The sequence below is a fragment of the Aspergillus novofumigatus genome (genome assembly GCF_002847465.1).
Source record: "Aspergillus novofumigatus IBT 16806 chromosome Unknown P174scaffold_5, whole genome shotgun sequence".
Taxonomy (NCBI): Eukaryota; Fungi; Ascomycota; class Eurotiomycetes; order Eurotiales; family Aspergillaceae; genus Aspergillus; species Aspergillus novofumigatus.
Window position 1 is genome coordinate 1,370,210 of NW_020194278.1, and position 15,119 is coordinate 1,385,328.

Genomic DNA, 15,119 nt, shown 5'->3' on the forward strand with positions numbered 1-15,119 from the left:
GTCCTCGGCTCCCCCCTAACTGTAGACACACGGAAAGGCAGTCCTTGTCCAGCCTGTCATCTGCAAGCTGCAGCTGGTAGAATTTGGAATTTTGTTCCAAGATATGGAGTGCGTATGGAGTCCGGATCACGGAGTACCTCAAGAGGCAGGTCTAAAGTGCAATGCAAACACCATAGCGAAAGCAGAATCCATACTGCTACTGTTATATAATCTTTAGAAGTACGTACTGCGCCTCCTGGCCAACAACATACTCGGCGCCAATGATGGGCTGTCGGTATAATTCTCGGGAAAGGGACGAAAACAGTCCCATTGACCTGGAGCATCCGCTGTCAACCTTGTCCATCAGGTTTGAATGTCAGTTGCTGATCTTCGCTTGTCAGACGTCCAACGCTACCAAGGGTCGTCAATCAGGATTACTGACTTTCATCCGTGGTGTCATGCCGAAATTTCCCCATGCTTGCTGATGATGAATCGTCGATATTGGCGATTGACACCTGAAAACTGGAGATATAGCAAAGCTTAGCTTTTACGAGTGTGTCAAATGAAGTAAAATAAAATAACCACGCGAATCATTCCGTGGTTGCTCATCTCAGCTTGCGCTGAATATTGAATTATATTGAGTACTCCTAAGTACTCCGCCCTAAAGCAAGCTGACCATGGTAACGGGGGCTGAGGCCGCTGAGGGTTTGCAGGCCGAACTCTATCCAACAAGAGGTTGTCCGCCACGGCGCCACCTCCAATCTCTTTGGCTGTCCCAAGGCTTCATTCATATTTCAGCGCGGTGTGTTAACCATTCTGAGTAAGTGAACAATGCTCTTTTCAGGTATCACCCGACATCATCATTGTTCCAGACACAAACTTTGACCATTCTCCCTGAGTTGATCATGGACTTCCCTGCTCCCCTTGCCAAGTTTACTTAGCAATGTCGGTGAGCAGTGGACAGCCATGGTGACTGCTGGCCTAAGCGCACGAACAATTGGAACAGACGTGGTCACCCTTCAGAAATGAGAACTACGTAGGATGAATCCAGTCATGGATCAATTCATTGGTGGAATCGATGAATCAGGTACAATGGGACTTGGCCCCACGGGCCTGCCGTTCCCAGGCAATCCACCCCTATCTATGAGGCTATGAGTCTATGGGATGGGTTCAGACTCTAGACAACCAATCCGGGATTTGGGGCTTCCCGCCACTGTCCTGCATGCCACAGCAACCCTTACGTCTACTTGCGCATCTGCTGTAGAGCATGGATGGGCAAGTAAAGCCTAAGTGTCTATTACTCATGACTAGGGAGTTAAACTTCATTGTGATCTGCGAGAATTGGGATAGTCATGAACTCATGATTAGGAAAAACTAGCGAGAAGATCCTTAGAAGTCACGTCTCGTGGGTGACAACTCTCCACCACTGTTGTCATTGATTACTAAACTCGACGCATGCATTGGAACCGCTATGTCTTAGAATCATTGGCGAACGATATGACCTTTTCTGGAAGATTTGAAAATTGAATCTTCCGATCGGCCTACAGCTCCAGGTCAATGGATGCCTGCGACTCCAGCCTATCGACTCTGCTCAGTCTCCTTGTCGCCTGGGACTATCCGCAGTTGTGCGATGTGTAAGCGCTCCACAGGTGAAACTGCGAATCGAAGCAGTTCATGATACTAGCTTGGTTGATTCCATGGTTGCATCCTCCCCGACTAGTGGTATTCTGATCTCATGTGGCCCTCCAAATTGGGCCATCTGACAATCTTGCCGCAACCTTGGCACAATGCGGATCCATTTTCAAGATATCCCATAAACCCAAGCGAGGGAAAGCCAAATCGGTTGTCTTGAGAAGTTATGGTCCCGGAACTATGGAACTCCGCCTTGAGTCGAATCGGCTCCAGCCAACGATGGCCAGTCGCGCACGTCACGGCATTCGTTGATACGGGCTGCAGAAGTGGTGATGGCTACCTTTAGTAGGTACAAAGTATTAAGAGTACGGAGTACTCCATACACTTTCGATCCTTGATAATATGGAAGCGCACACCCTAAACCACTAGTCGTGGTTCCATGCCAGGTCGTAGTCGTATGGCCGCATGCCAGTTTCGGTACCCACCCTTTAGCCGGTAGTTGTTGAGATGTCATATGCACGGGGCAGCGGATCTTGCATACTGCCTCCTGTTTGCACTGGCGCGTGAACAGTTACTACACTGTATGGGCACCCTGTTGTCACACCAATCAGTCTTATTGACTCTTTATCAGCGTCATGCGAGGCTACTATTTAGTCAATGGCCCAAGCAGCACACTGTCAACAGAATAACTATCTTGTTGCTTTGACCTGGCCCCTTTTTTCTACGGTCAATTAGTGGAACTGACGGTTGCCAGGCAGCAGTGCCGTAATTCGAGTTGTATGCAAGGACCTTTCTTTCTCCCCGCGATCTTCAGACTTCCAGCTTGTCTCCATCGTCGGAGTCATGAGGATCGGTCCTATCCAGCAATTGGATGATCGGGATGTGAATGATGTGCAGTGGACTGCATGTAACTAATGTACAGTGACGGAGGAGACAGTGACGACGTGGATCCTGGTGCACCACATATTGCAGCTCCAATCCCAGTGTTGTAGGTGGGGCTCGAACAAAGGAACACCTCGGGCGATCAGCCCTTCCTTGTCCAGGAAGTTGGGAAACTGGGATGCCCGGATTCGGACTAGTCTCGTCTGACAGTTGGCCCTGCCGACGTCAAGCAAGTTAGGGTTTCGACTGTCATCCCCAGTTCAGCCCTCGCAGCCTTTCTTCATCTCTTCTTTTGCCACACTATTCGATCGATCTCGCTGCGACGCTCTGAGCCGTCGATCGGTTGGTTCATGTCGGTTACTGCCACTTGCAGCGGGAGCCCGGTAAAATGGATGACTGGAAAATGTGGATTTCTAGAGGGGCAGTCCGTAAAATGAATGTCATAGTGTACTCCAACTGCAATCATGATTCACCTAGACTGCCAACTTATCTCTACCGTCCTGATCTGCAGCTGCTGTCTTCACTCTTTACTCCTCCAGGCTCCGCGTCTCTCTGACACAATTACCCAAGTGGGTCCAATTCGGCGAGGGACACCTGGCGATCACTTTTGGTTTTCCCGGAGATTCCACCCGATATTCTGAGTGTCAAAACCCATTTGTGTGTCCCTTTGCCCAGTTGCAGCCTCGGTTGCACTTGTTGGACATGTATTAATAGCATTGTTATTATTGAAAGTTTGAAACAATGTCAGCCACCATCCAACTAACCTTCTATCTGATTCAGATTTCAGATAAGCTACCACGTTGTATTGGCTATTTGGCTCAAAATCCTTCTGGAAGACAGTAGTTCCCCCCTTTTAGTTCATCCTCAACCATGTATTGAAACACCGCATACCGATATTGCTAGTGGCGATAATGACAAGTTAACAACCACTTGGGAAACAAAGGTTTGAGCGCCAACATCCTTGGGCCCCGAATCCTGAGTCCGGTGCCTGGGGATCCTAGACTATGGGGCAAGAAGTTCATAGATGACAGGGTGTTCAGACATCAGGAACGACGCCCTGCCACTAGCAATATCCGTAAAGCGCCTAAAAAAGTTTAGAAGACACTAGAGTCTTTTAGTCGGTTTCTGGAAGGTAACTAGTAACAAATCATAGGGCATGAGGGGGGGTTCAGGCTCTCTGATCAACCTGATCAAGTTTGAGCTCAAGATTGGGGATGTCTCCATTTTTTCTTTTTTTCTGACAGAAAGACATGCCGACGACTGACAAGACTAGGAAATCCTATCGGTTCCCCATTGAGATTTGTGGATTCTGACGACTCCATGCCTGCTGTGCATACCTAGGATGGTCATACTCATACCTCTAATTTGATACATTGGTAAGCCCATGGATCTTAAACCAGGTTTGTGCTCCTGGTTCGATCCCTTTCACTGGAGATACCGAGATAGTCACTATACCAACGAGCATGTGCAAACCCACCTCTAACACACAGATCATCATCTGTAGGCTTCCTTGCAAAGTGTGAAGGTTGACCTTTTAGATTGTCGAGAATTGGTGCTGCAATCAGACTGGGACATCAATCTATCTACTACTACCAATCAAGGGCAGCTCCAGATCCTTGGCTCCATCTGTCAACCTCTTGGGATATTTCTGATAGGGCCCTTAGAGAATAATTCTCAAAATGAAAAAATCGTTTTCGGCACCCCATTTTTATTTCTTATTTTGTAAATTATCACTTTTCAGCCAGTTCGTACTGATACCTTCCCCCTGTGCGGAAGTTTCCAAGCCTCCCGCCCAGACTCCAACAGTTCCGAATTGTAAAATTCTAAACTCCAAATCTCTCTCACCTTACCCCCTTCCCCTCCTTCGGCCAGTCTCCCCTTCTAGTCTAAGCCTTTTAGCCTACTACGTATTTTAACCCGATTAATCATGGATGCCATTATTTTGGTTCCCGACGAAGGAACTGACGGTCGTCTGTAGTTTGTGGCTACTGTACCCACTTCCACCCACGATCATCGATTCTCTTGGATCCGCCTCTTTCCCACCCCCTGTTCTTGACTTTTTTATTACTTCCATGGATTCGCTTGAGATGACTCCGTTGGAAACAAGCTGCCGGATCCTGCGACTTATGGATTCACGCCTCCAAGAATCTTAAGCATTCTAAAGATGGTTACAGGACTAACGCTCTTACAGGTGGTCGTGCAGAATTCCCAGTGGCGTGTCACAATTCTCAATGCGGTTGATTTGCGAATTTGACATTTGTTGACCTCGATTCTCGAGTCCTATCTGGGTACTTAGGCAAGTATGTGTATTAGACTAAGAATCTGACACTACTTTACACTTTTACATATTTTCTATTCCTCTAATTGGGCCACTGAGAAAAGCAGAGAAAAAAGAGGAAGGAGGGAAATGAAGGTCTGAACCCCGACGACAGATCTTGTCCAGCCCCGATCCAATTGTTAAGCTGTCTCATACTCTTTACCTTGCATAACCTTGGTTCAGCTGTCTCCATCGTCATCGTGAGCGGCAATGTCAAGATACCAATATTTTGGACTGTTTTATTTTTATTTGAGTTTTTTAATTTTTATTTTATTATTTTTATTTGTGTTTCGATTTATTTAATTTATTTAATTTTTCTTATTTCTGGTAGGTAACATAATCAAATATAATACTCATAATTGTCGCCCAATCCCCTCCATTTATCACTCATCATCAGCATCATCGGATTACAATCTCTATCGTTCAGCCTTTTGCTTTTTCCACAACCCTTCTTCTACTACCGGCCTTTCTTCACCAATCCTTTACCTCTTCATATTCTCCCACTTACTCTCGTTTCTCTTGGCCATTCATATAACTACACCACGGAAACTGGACAGGCACACCTCCACTCCTGTTCTTTGCATTCTGAAACTACGTCAAGCAATCACCGTCGCCCGAGCACTCCAAATACTTGGCTCTGAGTCGATGCCGCAGGCCGGCTGTGCCTCTCCGAATCATCTGACTATACATTCCGATCTGCAGTTGCTCTAAGCCCCTCCTTCTGATCCTTAGGACGAGTGATCGCTCCCCAGATCGACTCCTCAGTCTTGACTGTCTTATGTCCCAGCACGGTGAGGTGGATGACAAGAGTGGAAAAATGGCCATTTCATATGCAAGTGGACTTTCCGCCGATCACACCCAGTCTCTGCCCTCGTTTCGAGAGGTAAGGAAAGCATCAATTCTGCAAGACGTGATTCCCGAATAGGAACATCGGTAGCTGACAGTCTGTAGCTTCTCCCGCCTCATCTGCATGACGAAATCGAGTCCGGCTCGTACCTGTCATCCCGGCAACCATCATCGCACGAGCGTCCTGCGTCATTGAACCATGAGTTTGGACCTGCATCCAGGCCCCTCTCAGGCCGGACACCCTACGGATCTCCTTCTAAGTTCCCGGTAGGGACATTCGCGACTATCCTATGGCCGATAGAATGCTGGGGGAACGGGCGCCTGTCCAGCCGCGGTTACCAGGGAACGGAGTACAGCCAGCAGCCGCTCGTGGCCCGAGTCCTATCCTGCCATCCATCCGAGACCTTCAAACCATTCCCGATCGCTCTCTGAATGCGCCAGCCACCGGATTACCAGATCACCGGGGACCATCCCGGACGGATGCATTTGCGGTTCAGGAATTTCGAGGGGGTGCCGTTGGCGCACCACCTACGAGTTTACCGGGCTCAATGGGTGACCGGCGGGATCCATATGCTGGAAACAGCGTGCCGGCAGCGATGCATGCTCAGCCACAGTATCCATCTTATCCGGGGTCATCTATCAAAGCGATTCAGAGCAGGCCTCTTCGCAGTCATTGCCGCCATCACAACAGTCAAACTTCGGCATCTTGGGGGACTCGGTTGATTCGAAGAACAAGCGCAGGCGAGGGAATCTTCCCAAGCCAGTCACTGATATTTTAAGGGCCTGGTTCCATGAGCATCTGGATCACCCCTACCCGAGCGAGGAAGATAAACAGATGTTCATGACCCGCACCGGGCTTACGATCAGCCAGGTTAGTTTCCCAACACCCTTTTTTCTTGATTACATTCGCTAACGACTTGCGCGCTGCAGATTAGCAACTGGTTTATCAATGCACGGAGACGACAGCTTCCCGCGCTTCGGAATCAGATGCGAAATGGTGCTAGTGATCTTGATTCGCAGCGGCAATCACCGTTCAGCGACATGGAGCAAACGTCTTCCGAGTCACCGAATAGGCTCAACAGTACGAACAAGCATTGAGCCGCCCTCTCATTTTTCGTGTGCCCGTTCCCTTCCGGGAACATCCCTGATTACGACGAGCAAGCCGAGCAAGAATAGACCCGCACGATCATGATACCCTCCGAACCTTTCCAAATAATCTAATCTCGTTGATGATCCTCTATACGGCTACGCATTATATGTCAACGTTGGGACGAGTGTTATCCTGCCTGAGACTCATTCTCGACACCAGAGTCCATGTACTTTGGATATGCATACCAGGTGTTTACGGGTTCTCATTTTTCATTTTTCATTTTTTTTTCTTATTTATACACCAATGCGTTTCCGTGTCTTCCCTTTTTGATATGCATTTATCGTGGCTATCATATGGTTTCTCATGAGTTGCAATGTTTGAGCGACACCCTAAGCATCTGAACGATCTGTACAAGTATGGATGATGTGATCATGTCATGTTGGTAGAACTTCCCAGCCACCTCTTTTCACCCTGCACTGATTCTGTGCTTTCACTCTTATCTCTTCCTTCGTCCACCAGACCGGACACATTCTGCGTTTTGGAATACTAAGCAGACTGCATAATTTAACCAAACTCCTTGATTTCTTTATGATTAGTCTTTGACTACCGGTCAACACAGGCGAGAATTGCGATTGGCGAGACTCTGCAGGATGACCTTGGGCTGTCAGTGACACAGCGGGAAGACTCGATATGCGGAAGCCTATTCCACCATGTTCCCATGTCTACCTTGAAACCCTCATACCCCTGCTCTAGTTCATCCGCCCAAGAGTGAGCCATGGAAGCCAAATTGGCGGATCTTTTCGAACCAAGTTCACTAAAGGCTTGGACGAACCATGGTTCGGGGAAAAGTCGTCGAACCATGGAACGAGCCAACACGACCCGCTCCAAGGTCTTGCTCAGGCAGAAATGTTCGCCCATCATGATTTGCCGCGCCGGCCTATCGCAGATCCTGGCACGCCAGATTGACACTTCCAAGTACCTCCTGAAGTTTGGAATAGTGCATAGATAGATCACTTACGGTATGAACTCGGCCTGTTGGAACGCTAATACCGGCACGACCACATACCGAACCTGAGTTGTGGAACGGAAGATACATCTCTTGAACCTAGGCGGATTCTTTCTCCTACAAAGTACAGTACAAAGTTCTAGCATTAGCAGGATCGCGACACCCACTGATGCACGTCATTCCGACTGTCAAAAGGATCGAGATTCGAAGCCGAGTATGTGAGCTTCTAGTGAGCATTTCCCATTATCTTGCGCCACAGCCCGTATCATTGCAGGGCTCTTCAATCTCATACGTGAGTGGCGGATGAGAACCCGTTCCAACCACCATAGGCCATAGGAACATGCCATGCACAAAGTGGCAGTTCAACCGTCCCCTCCCCTGCTTGCATGGCGTATAGAATGTAGGAGGGGCCACTCCTGATTGGCTGTTTACCTTTTTAATTGTCATCCGGGAGGGTGTATTACTTGACTATGTAACTGGGAATTAATTTAACGCTAAAGCCCGTGCGCACATATCACTGATGCATGAAGCACGGGGGAGCTGTCGAGCGACAATTCGCGATCTATCCGATCATGATGTATCACATGGCGGTGAAGGCGGGCTGCACAGGAGGGTAGGGAGGGGTCGGATTTCCTGGTTTACCATCTGCAAGATGTGAGGAGATGTTCTCCGGACTCGCTAGTATTCAACCAAAGGACGATGAATAAGGGCGATCAGTACTTCAGTACTCGGTCCTCGGTAGAGTTATATTATGCCCGTGGCTATTGACGTACTCTATGAGTCTACGACGATGGATATCATCATCATCATCATCATCGAGCTCCTCGCCCACCATCGCCATCGCCATCGCGATCACCCGATAAAGTTCCAACAGGCTGGTAACTTCGAGGCTAGCCGGTCTTATTTTATGACTTTTGACACTTTTTGAGGCGGTGCAATATCCGTTTTGGGCATGGGAGGCGGGGAATTACCAATTACCATACTTGCTTACATACCTTACCACGGTTCCACCAGTACTGCCCGCGTCTTCCGTACCTGGGTACGCCGTACGGAATACTGACTGGTCTTCGCCAGTTGGCATTGCATTCTGCATAAGTGAAGTTGCCCGAGCGTCTGTGGTCCATCTTGAAATATGGTAACGTTGCAGATGGAGACTGGAGACACAGGAAAAAAAGAAACTAGGAAATTGGATGTTTGATGGAGAAAAGGGAGCAGAGCGTCACACTGTAAAAAGGGCCAATCTGCAAGTCCAAGAAATCTAATTTATGCACCCCTTTTTTTTTTCTTTTTTTTTTTTTTTTGCTTTCAGGCTGCTCAACAGCAGATTGTGGGTTAGGCATGGATCGACATGATCCAAAACCAATAATTGGGTCGATTTGTGTTTTTTCTTTGTTTCATTGTCAGTTCCTGGTGGAATAGAGACGGAACGGGCTTAATCACCGAAGTGGCCGAGTGCACCCGTCACTGACATTAGCCTTCTCCCTTCTTGTCGATCCCGACTGTTTCCCATTCGTTCTGCAAGGTATCCTGGTAACCTGGTTATGCTATGCGCCTCGCCGCTGGTCTTGAAGGGGAGGTTTTGTCATGGATATGAATACCTGGCATTTGTAGGGTACAAGGGATCCTTTGCCACTGTGCAGGCGCTGAGCCACCGTTTTCCCAATCAGGCATCTCGAACTGATCAGTATCCCAGGCGACTACGAACTACGCGTACACGTTCAATCTATAATAGAATATGGAGAGGTAGATTGAGTCGTGAATACCGGACTAACCCCTGCTTCACGGCGCAGTCTGACAAATAACTGCGGTGCAAATAGGGTAGCGCGTAGCAGCCGTTGGAAGCTTTTTCCGCACCAATCACCGTCGTCCATTCACGGGATATGGCTTGTGTGACTGTGTCCTGCAACCATAGCGTATCCATAGCATCTGGCCTACTGTCTACGTTGTCTACCTGCCTCATAGAGTACTCTCAGTCGGCCACCTCCGACAATGCCAGAGACCCTGCCAGCAACGAAGTATGTATCTAGTTCCAAAACACCAAATCCCGATCGGGGTCTGACTCTGCGCATCTGCTAGACTAGCTATCAAGGACGGGGTTGGCCCGTCCCTGAGCGCAACTGTGCAATATGACCTTGTAATAGTTTTCTTTTCTTTTTTTTCGTTTCTGTCTATTTCTCAGACCAAGTATGGACTACGGACCACGGAGTTGAGGGGTAGACTATTTCTGTAATGTGATCCAAGTCCTTCCTGATCGACGCGTTCGCTCCTAGGCACGGAGACAGAGTAGGATGGTAGGGGTTGCACTTGCACCATACCTGCGTTTTTTGACTGCGCCGCACGCATCATTGGGTTGTAGGCCCGCCTGTTGGGCCTGGTGGCTTACATAGCGCACATCGTACGACATGCCCCTAAGACCTGGTCCTGGCGAAGGTGGTGCAGATTGCGCTTGCGCTTCCGGCGAAGATGATTCCTTGTTTGGGGATGTGGCACATGTGTTTTCGCGTCGCCTTGTTGGGCTTTGGTTCTGAGCGTGTTCTTGCGATACTTGATCAGGAGCGTGGTGTGTGAGTGACGACTGCTAATGCTTGTGCTTGTTGCCTCGGCTCTCATGAGCAGGGCTGCAGGTCTCACTTGCAATCGCTGAACGAAGCAGGTTCGATTCTTAAATCTCAAACTGTTGACTGCAGAGCAAGGCATCCATTCTCCAGATGAAACGCGCATGTTTCTGATTTAACCAGGGCTGCTTCACGCTCACTGCAAATGGTTCCGTCAGCTAATATCCTCTTTTCCCATAACTAGGTACACTTCCAGTCAGCGAGAATGGCCATCATCGCCTCTGACCATATAGATTTGATGAAATGGAGGGATGAGGAACGGTGTTCTCCATTGGGGGTGTCTCTTGTCAAAATGACTCCCAGGAGTGTGCTCGCCTATACTGGGTATTGCAGGCTGATATGCCTTCTTTTCCCCCCCGCGCATTAGGACGATCAGTGCAAGTATATGGCTTATAGCGACTGGCCCGGGACAGTACTTAACCTGGTCCTGCAAATTGAAGATTGCCTCCATAGATTAACGGACACTCTGGGCCGCTCTTCAAGGTGCGGGCTGGACCGCGTCACCTCGCTTGTTTTGCTGACGTCGGGGTATGTACAGCGATGTGAAATGCAACTCCTTGATATTGCTACCATCTAAGGCAAATCTATGATGTAAATATGCGTATATACACATGATAAAATGCGAAACAGATGATGGTCCAGATTATAAGAGGTCAATGCACCGCCCCCGCTAAAAGAGATAAAATCAATAGAAAAGTCCCCAGATCACATAGTACTTAACCAACTGAATTAAACCAGCACAGGAATGAGCCTCGCAGCGAAAATGCCTTCGGTCAATCGAACCACCGTGGTCCAGCCGAGATCAACTCTGGTGATGCGCTGACACAAGGAATGAAATAGCAGAAAGGCCGAGTTGGAGAATAATGTACACGGACGAGGATTTACCAGGTTTCCTATGTGTCGTTAGTAAATTCTCTTCTTTTTCCCCCCAAAAAAGGGGCAACTTACGGCAATATATTGACCGGCTTCCTTCTTGTTCTTCCAAAAGTGCTCCGCTTCCTCGCGATTCAGGTTACCCTTGGCCATAGCAACATCCACCAAGGCCGCCTCGACGCCTTCGCCCATGCCCTTGCCGCTACCACAGACAAAGACACGTCCGTCAAGGGCATTGATGACGAACCAGACGAGGTCGGCCTGATGACGGACCTCTTCCTGGACGTACTTGCTCTCGCCGCGACGGCTCTGGACTACCGTCCGCACCTTATCCTCTTCAACACCCCATTCGCCGCTGTAGAGCTCATCCAGAAGGGAATCACGAATTCCCTGCAAGACCCAAACCTTGTTGGCGCAGTTAGCCGACTGCAGACGGCGCTGGACGAACCCTCGGAACGGGGCGACGCCGACACCAGCGCCGATGAGAAGCATGGGACCGTCGGAGGCAAATCGCTTGGCCAGAGGATTGGCCATCAGGCCACGGAACATGGGAACGTGGAGATCCAGAGTCCGCGGATCGATGCCCTTCCGCTCCGCATCGATGGCCTGTCTGGCGAGTCGCTCAAGATATCCGGATCCGACTCCGGTCCGAGTACCGCCCCTCCAGTCCTCGGTTTCCGCCACAGATACCGCGATCTCAACGAGTCTACGGCACTTGGTATCCTGCCTCTGGCATGAGATCTGAGGGTCCTGTGACAGGGAGTAGAAGCGTGGCATCAGGGTGTTCAGAACGGATAGAAGGTGGTCGAGGGGTGGCTGAGCGGAGGGGAATGCATGGAGTAGCTGGGAAACGGTGATGTAGGATCCTGTGCGGAGATCGCAGAACGCACCCTGGCCCTGCGCTGAAGAAAGGAACATGAGTATCTTTTTCTCGTTTAGTTCGGTTGCGTACTCGGCGAGCAGTCGGAATAGAGGCTTGGTGGGCGGGTAGCTCTGAATATCGGAGCACCAGCTGAGGAGCTCTCTCCGGGTAGTGATCAGGTCCCGAGGCTGGTCGTCGCCCCAAATCGTAGGCCACCGGCCCTTGGTGGTATGCAATGTGATCTTCTTGTCACGGATGGACTTGGGAATACCAAGCTGGTTGAAGATATCATCAATCTCTTCCTCCTTATTCTTGGGGCAGACACCAATCGCCCCGCCCACAACGAAATCAACGTCTCCGCTCTCCGCAGGGTAGTCGGTCACGTCAATGTCAAAATGAAAAGTCCGCTTCTCCGCGCCAGGCTTGGTGAGCTCTCGGGCATGATGCAAAGGCGCCCGGTACACATTGTACGGCGGATGTGGCTGAACGAAAGTGGGCGGGTGATTCGCGGGGCCCAGCTTCAGATCCACGGCCGATGCTGGTACCGCTGAGAAGGACACTGTCTTCTCGGGTATGGGAACAATGTTGGTAAGTTCGCTGTCCAATGTGAGGTATTCAATATTGAGGTTGAGTTTCCTGAAGGCTTCATTGTCCGGAGCAGTGACCGCTTTAGCACTAGGGACTGGTCCGAGCTTGGTCAACGGCTGGCTACGACAGCATCCACCACCGCAGCAGAGAGGCTGAACCTTCTGTGTGCCCGCGGTACCCACGCTCTCCAAGACCCGTCTCATGTCCTCAGAGTTCTGTGAGATGAGGACAGTGGATGCTCGTCTCTGATGCCCATTTCCGCTCTCTGCTAACTCCTTTTGGCTTTCGCGTGAATCAGGCTGCTCTTCATCTAGCGGAGTGAGAGGAGTGGGCGGAGTATCTAAGTCGGACGAGCCTTCGGTTTCTTGAGCGGGTGACGAGCCATTGAAGCTCGTGTCAGTGATCGACAGTGACCGAATGCGAGGCTCTTCCGGAACTGGGTTGTCTGGGTGGGAGGTGGAAGAGACCGGGATGGTTCGGTAGTCCCCATTGCTAGAGTGACTAAACCTCGAATCCTTTGTCGAGGACGGCGTTGGTGGTAAAACGGCGTGCACTATATAGTCAACGAACGGTTAGGCCATGACTCCATTGTCTCAATGCGGAGTAAAGGTGCGGACGTACCCATTGTGTCAGCTGAGAAGTTTCGAGACGGAGATACGGCGATCAATTGCCGAGGGACAGAAGAGTAGAAGGATATGAAGGAATAGCAAGGGGAAGAAACGAGGCGAGCGGCGAGACGAGACAACGGCAGGTGGTTGACTCTCACAAGCAGTAATGACCGGATGAAGGAAAAGCTCAACGAAAACCAGCAATTGAGCTGCAAAGTCTCTCAGGACAGGACAGATGGGGCGCTGCCAAAGCCGCGGACATGCAGATTCGACAGGAGAGTAGAAGAGAAGGGCGAGCGAGATGGGGAGATGCTGGAAGGATCTGGTCCGCGGAGAAAAAGGACTGAATAATGGGTGGGATGATGGCGGGAACGAAAATGGCCTGCGCTGGGGCAAAAACCCGGTGCCGGGATGGCGGTTCCGCTGCGCTAGGTAATGATGCGTAACAGCGGGTGGATCAGATAGGGATATCAATCAGCAGCCTCTAATGTCAGCACTTAGAATTGATGTCTCAACTCTCAAGAATATAGATGCGAGGAGGAGGATCAGATAGAGAATGATGAAATAATTATAGAGTAAAGGGCAGAATAGAAAAAGCGAGAAGATCAGATTACCGTTCCTGTTGTAAACCTTTTGCCACTCGCTCTTACGTAGGAGCGCTCGGTAATTTTACTTCCTCAGTACTCCGTAAGTTGGCAGGTTGACTGTATCTGACGCAATCGAGCAATTCCTTATTAATTATGGAACTTCTGTACCTCAGGGGTAGACCAGTCTGCCATTGATTTGATTGTCTTCAAACAATATCATCTACTCCTTATCTGATCTCACCGGTTCCCAATGGACCCTGTAAAGTTAACTGTACTAAGGTCCGCTCCTGCAGCTAAGCGGATCATTCTACATTAACCTACGACCAAGTCAGGCAATCATGCTAATCGCCAGCAGCTGAATGGACAGCTCATCAGAACAATCTAGCCAGCAGTGCTAGTATCGTATCTTCACTGCGATATAAAGTCAAGAGCTCATCGAGACTCTTGACAAGTGGTGCCTCGTAAAATATGATGTATCGGACTGTAAACCGTACGACCAACGGCAGCCGGTTCCCCTTACCGTTACCGATCTAATCTGATCCGGTCGCCAGTCTAGACTGGCAGAATTATGTCGGCCCTCGGTTAAGATGGCACCCTTGCCCTCTCCTCCTGTATGAGTTGGAAATATCGCTGGATGCCCAAGATCAGATTATACTTTACATTGGCAGCACGGAGGCGGGTTCCACTCCGTCCACCTGATGTTTGAAGGGTACTCTGGAAACGGCCGGTCGGTAGTTATGTGGGTTATCTGATCCGGACACATACATGATCCTTTACCAACCGACCTAGACATCCCTTCCTGCCAAGAACATAAGAATGATTGATATTACTGACAGAGTTCATTATTATCATGGGGCCGCATCAGATGGATCATTCGCTGAAGCTCCTTCACTCCTTCAGTACGAAGTCCTCGTGTGAGGATTACGTTCCTGTGACAGTCAATTCCGAAAAGTGGGGTCATGCCGATGTCGGACTCGATCATATCAATCAGATAGCGAAGTACCTTACGAAGTCACCTCTTAGTCTATCTCTTATTTCATCTGATAAACATGAACCTGTCCCACAGCCACATGCTATCTAGATAATCTACGGAGTAGGTGTCTGTACGGAGCCATCACGAAAATCCACGACCGCCTAAGCAAATTAAATCACACCAAACAACCTCATCCATCGATCCCTTGAACCCACGACAGAGTCGTACAACTGTAACATCAATCACCCGATTCGTAAATAT

The 15,119-nt window shown here is 49.5% G+C and overlaps 4 protein-coding genes across 4 annotated transcripts; 3 read left to right on the forward strand and 1 right to left on the reverse strand.

Moving 5' to 3' along the window:
- Positions 1-4,369: 4,369 nt before the first annotated feature.
- Positions 4,370-4,750, forward strand: P174DRAFT_212405 (uncharacterized protein). Its single transcript, XM_024821346.1, has one exon. The coding sequence runs from the start codon at positions 4,425-4,427 to the stop codon at positions 4,644-4,646; it is 222 nt and encodes a 73-aa protein (XP_024681358.1). The 5' UTR covers positions 4,370-4,424; the 3' UTR covers positions 4,647-4,750.
- Positions 4,751-5,189: 439 nt separating this feature from the next.
- P174DRAFT_513294 (homeobox domain-containing protein) lies at positions 5,190-6,832 on the forward strand (the record flags this gene model as incomplete). The annotated part of the gene is made up of 6 exons (XM_024831967.1): positions 5,190-5,693; positions 5,762-5,916; positions 5,958-6,240; positions 6,312-6,527; positions 6,587-6,737; positions 6,819-6,832. The coding sequence occupies exons 1-6, from the start codon at positions 5,589-5,591 to the stop codon at positions 6,830-6,832; spliced, it is 924 nt and encodes a 307-aa protein (XP_024681359.1). The 5' UTR covers positions 5,190-5,588.
- Positions 6,833-8,452: 1,620 nt separating this feature from the next.
- On the forward strand, positions 8,453-8,962 carry P174DRAFT_442641 (uncharacterized protein). The gene has a single exon (XM_024827623.1). It carries the CDS (start codon positions 8,504-8,506, stop codon positions 8,678-8,680), a length of 177 nt encoding a protein of 58 aa, XP_024681360.1. The 5' UTR covers positions 8,453-8,503; the 3' UTR covers positions 8,681-8,962.
- A 2,286-nt stretch (positions 8,963-11,248) lies between these two features.
- Positions 11,249-13,315, reverse strand: P174DRAFT_432143 (FAD binding domain protein; the record flags this gene model as incomplete). The annotated part of the gene is made up of 3 exons (XM_024825733.1): positions 11,249-11,260; positions 11,316-13,243; positions 13,312-13,315. 3 exons carry the CDS (start codon positions 13,313-13,315, stop codon positions 11,249-11,251), a joined length of 1,944 nt encoding a protein of 647 aa, XP_024681361.1.
- Between the last annotated feature and the right edge of the window lie 1,804 nt (positions 13,316-15,119).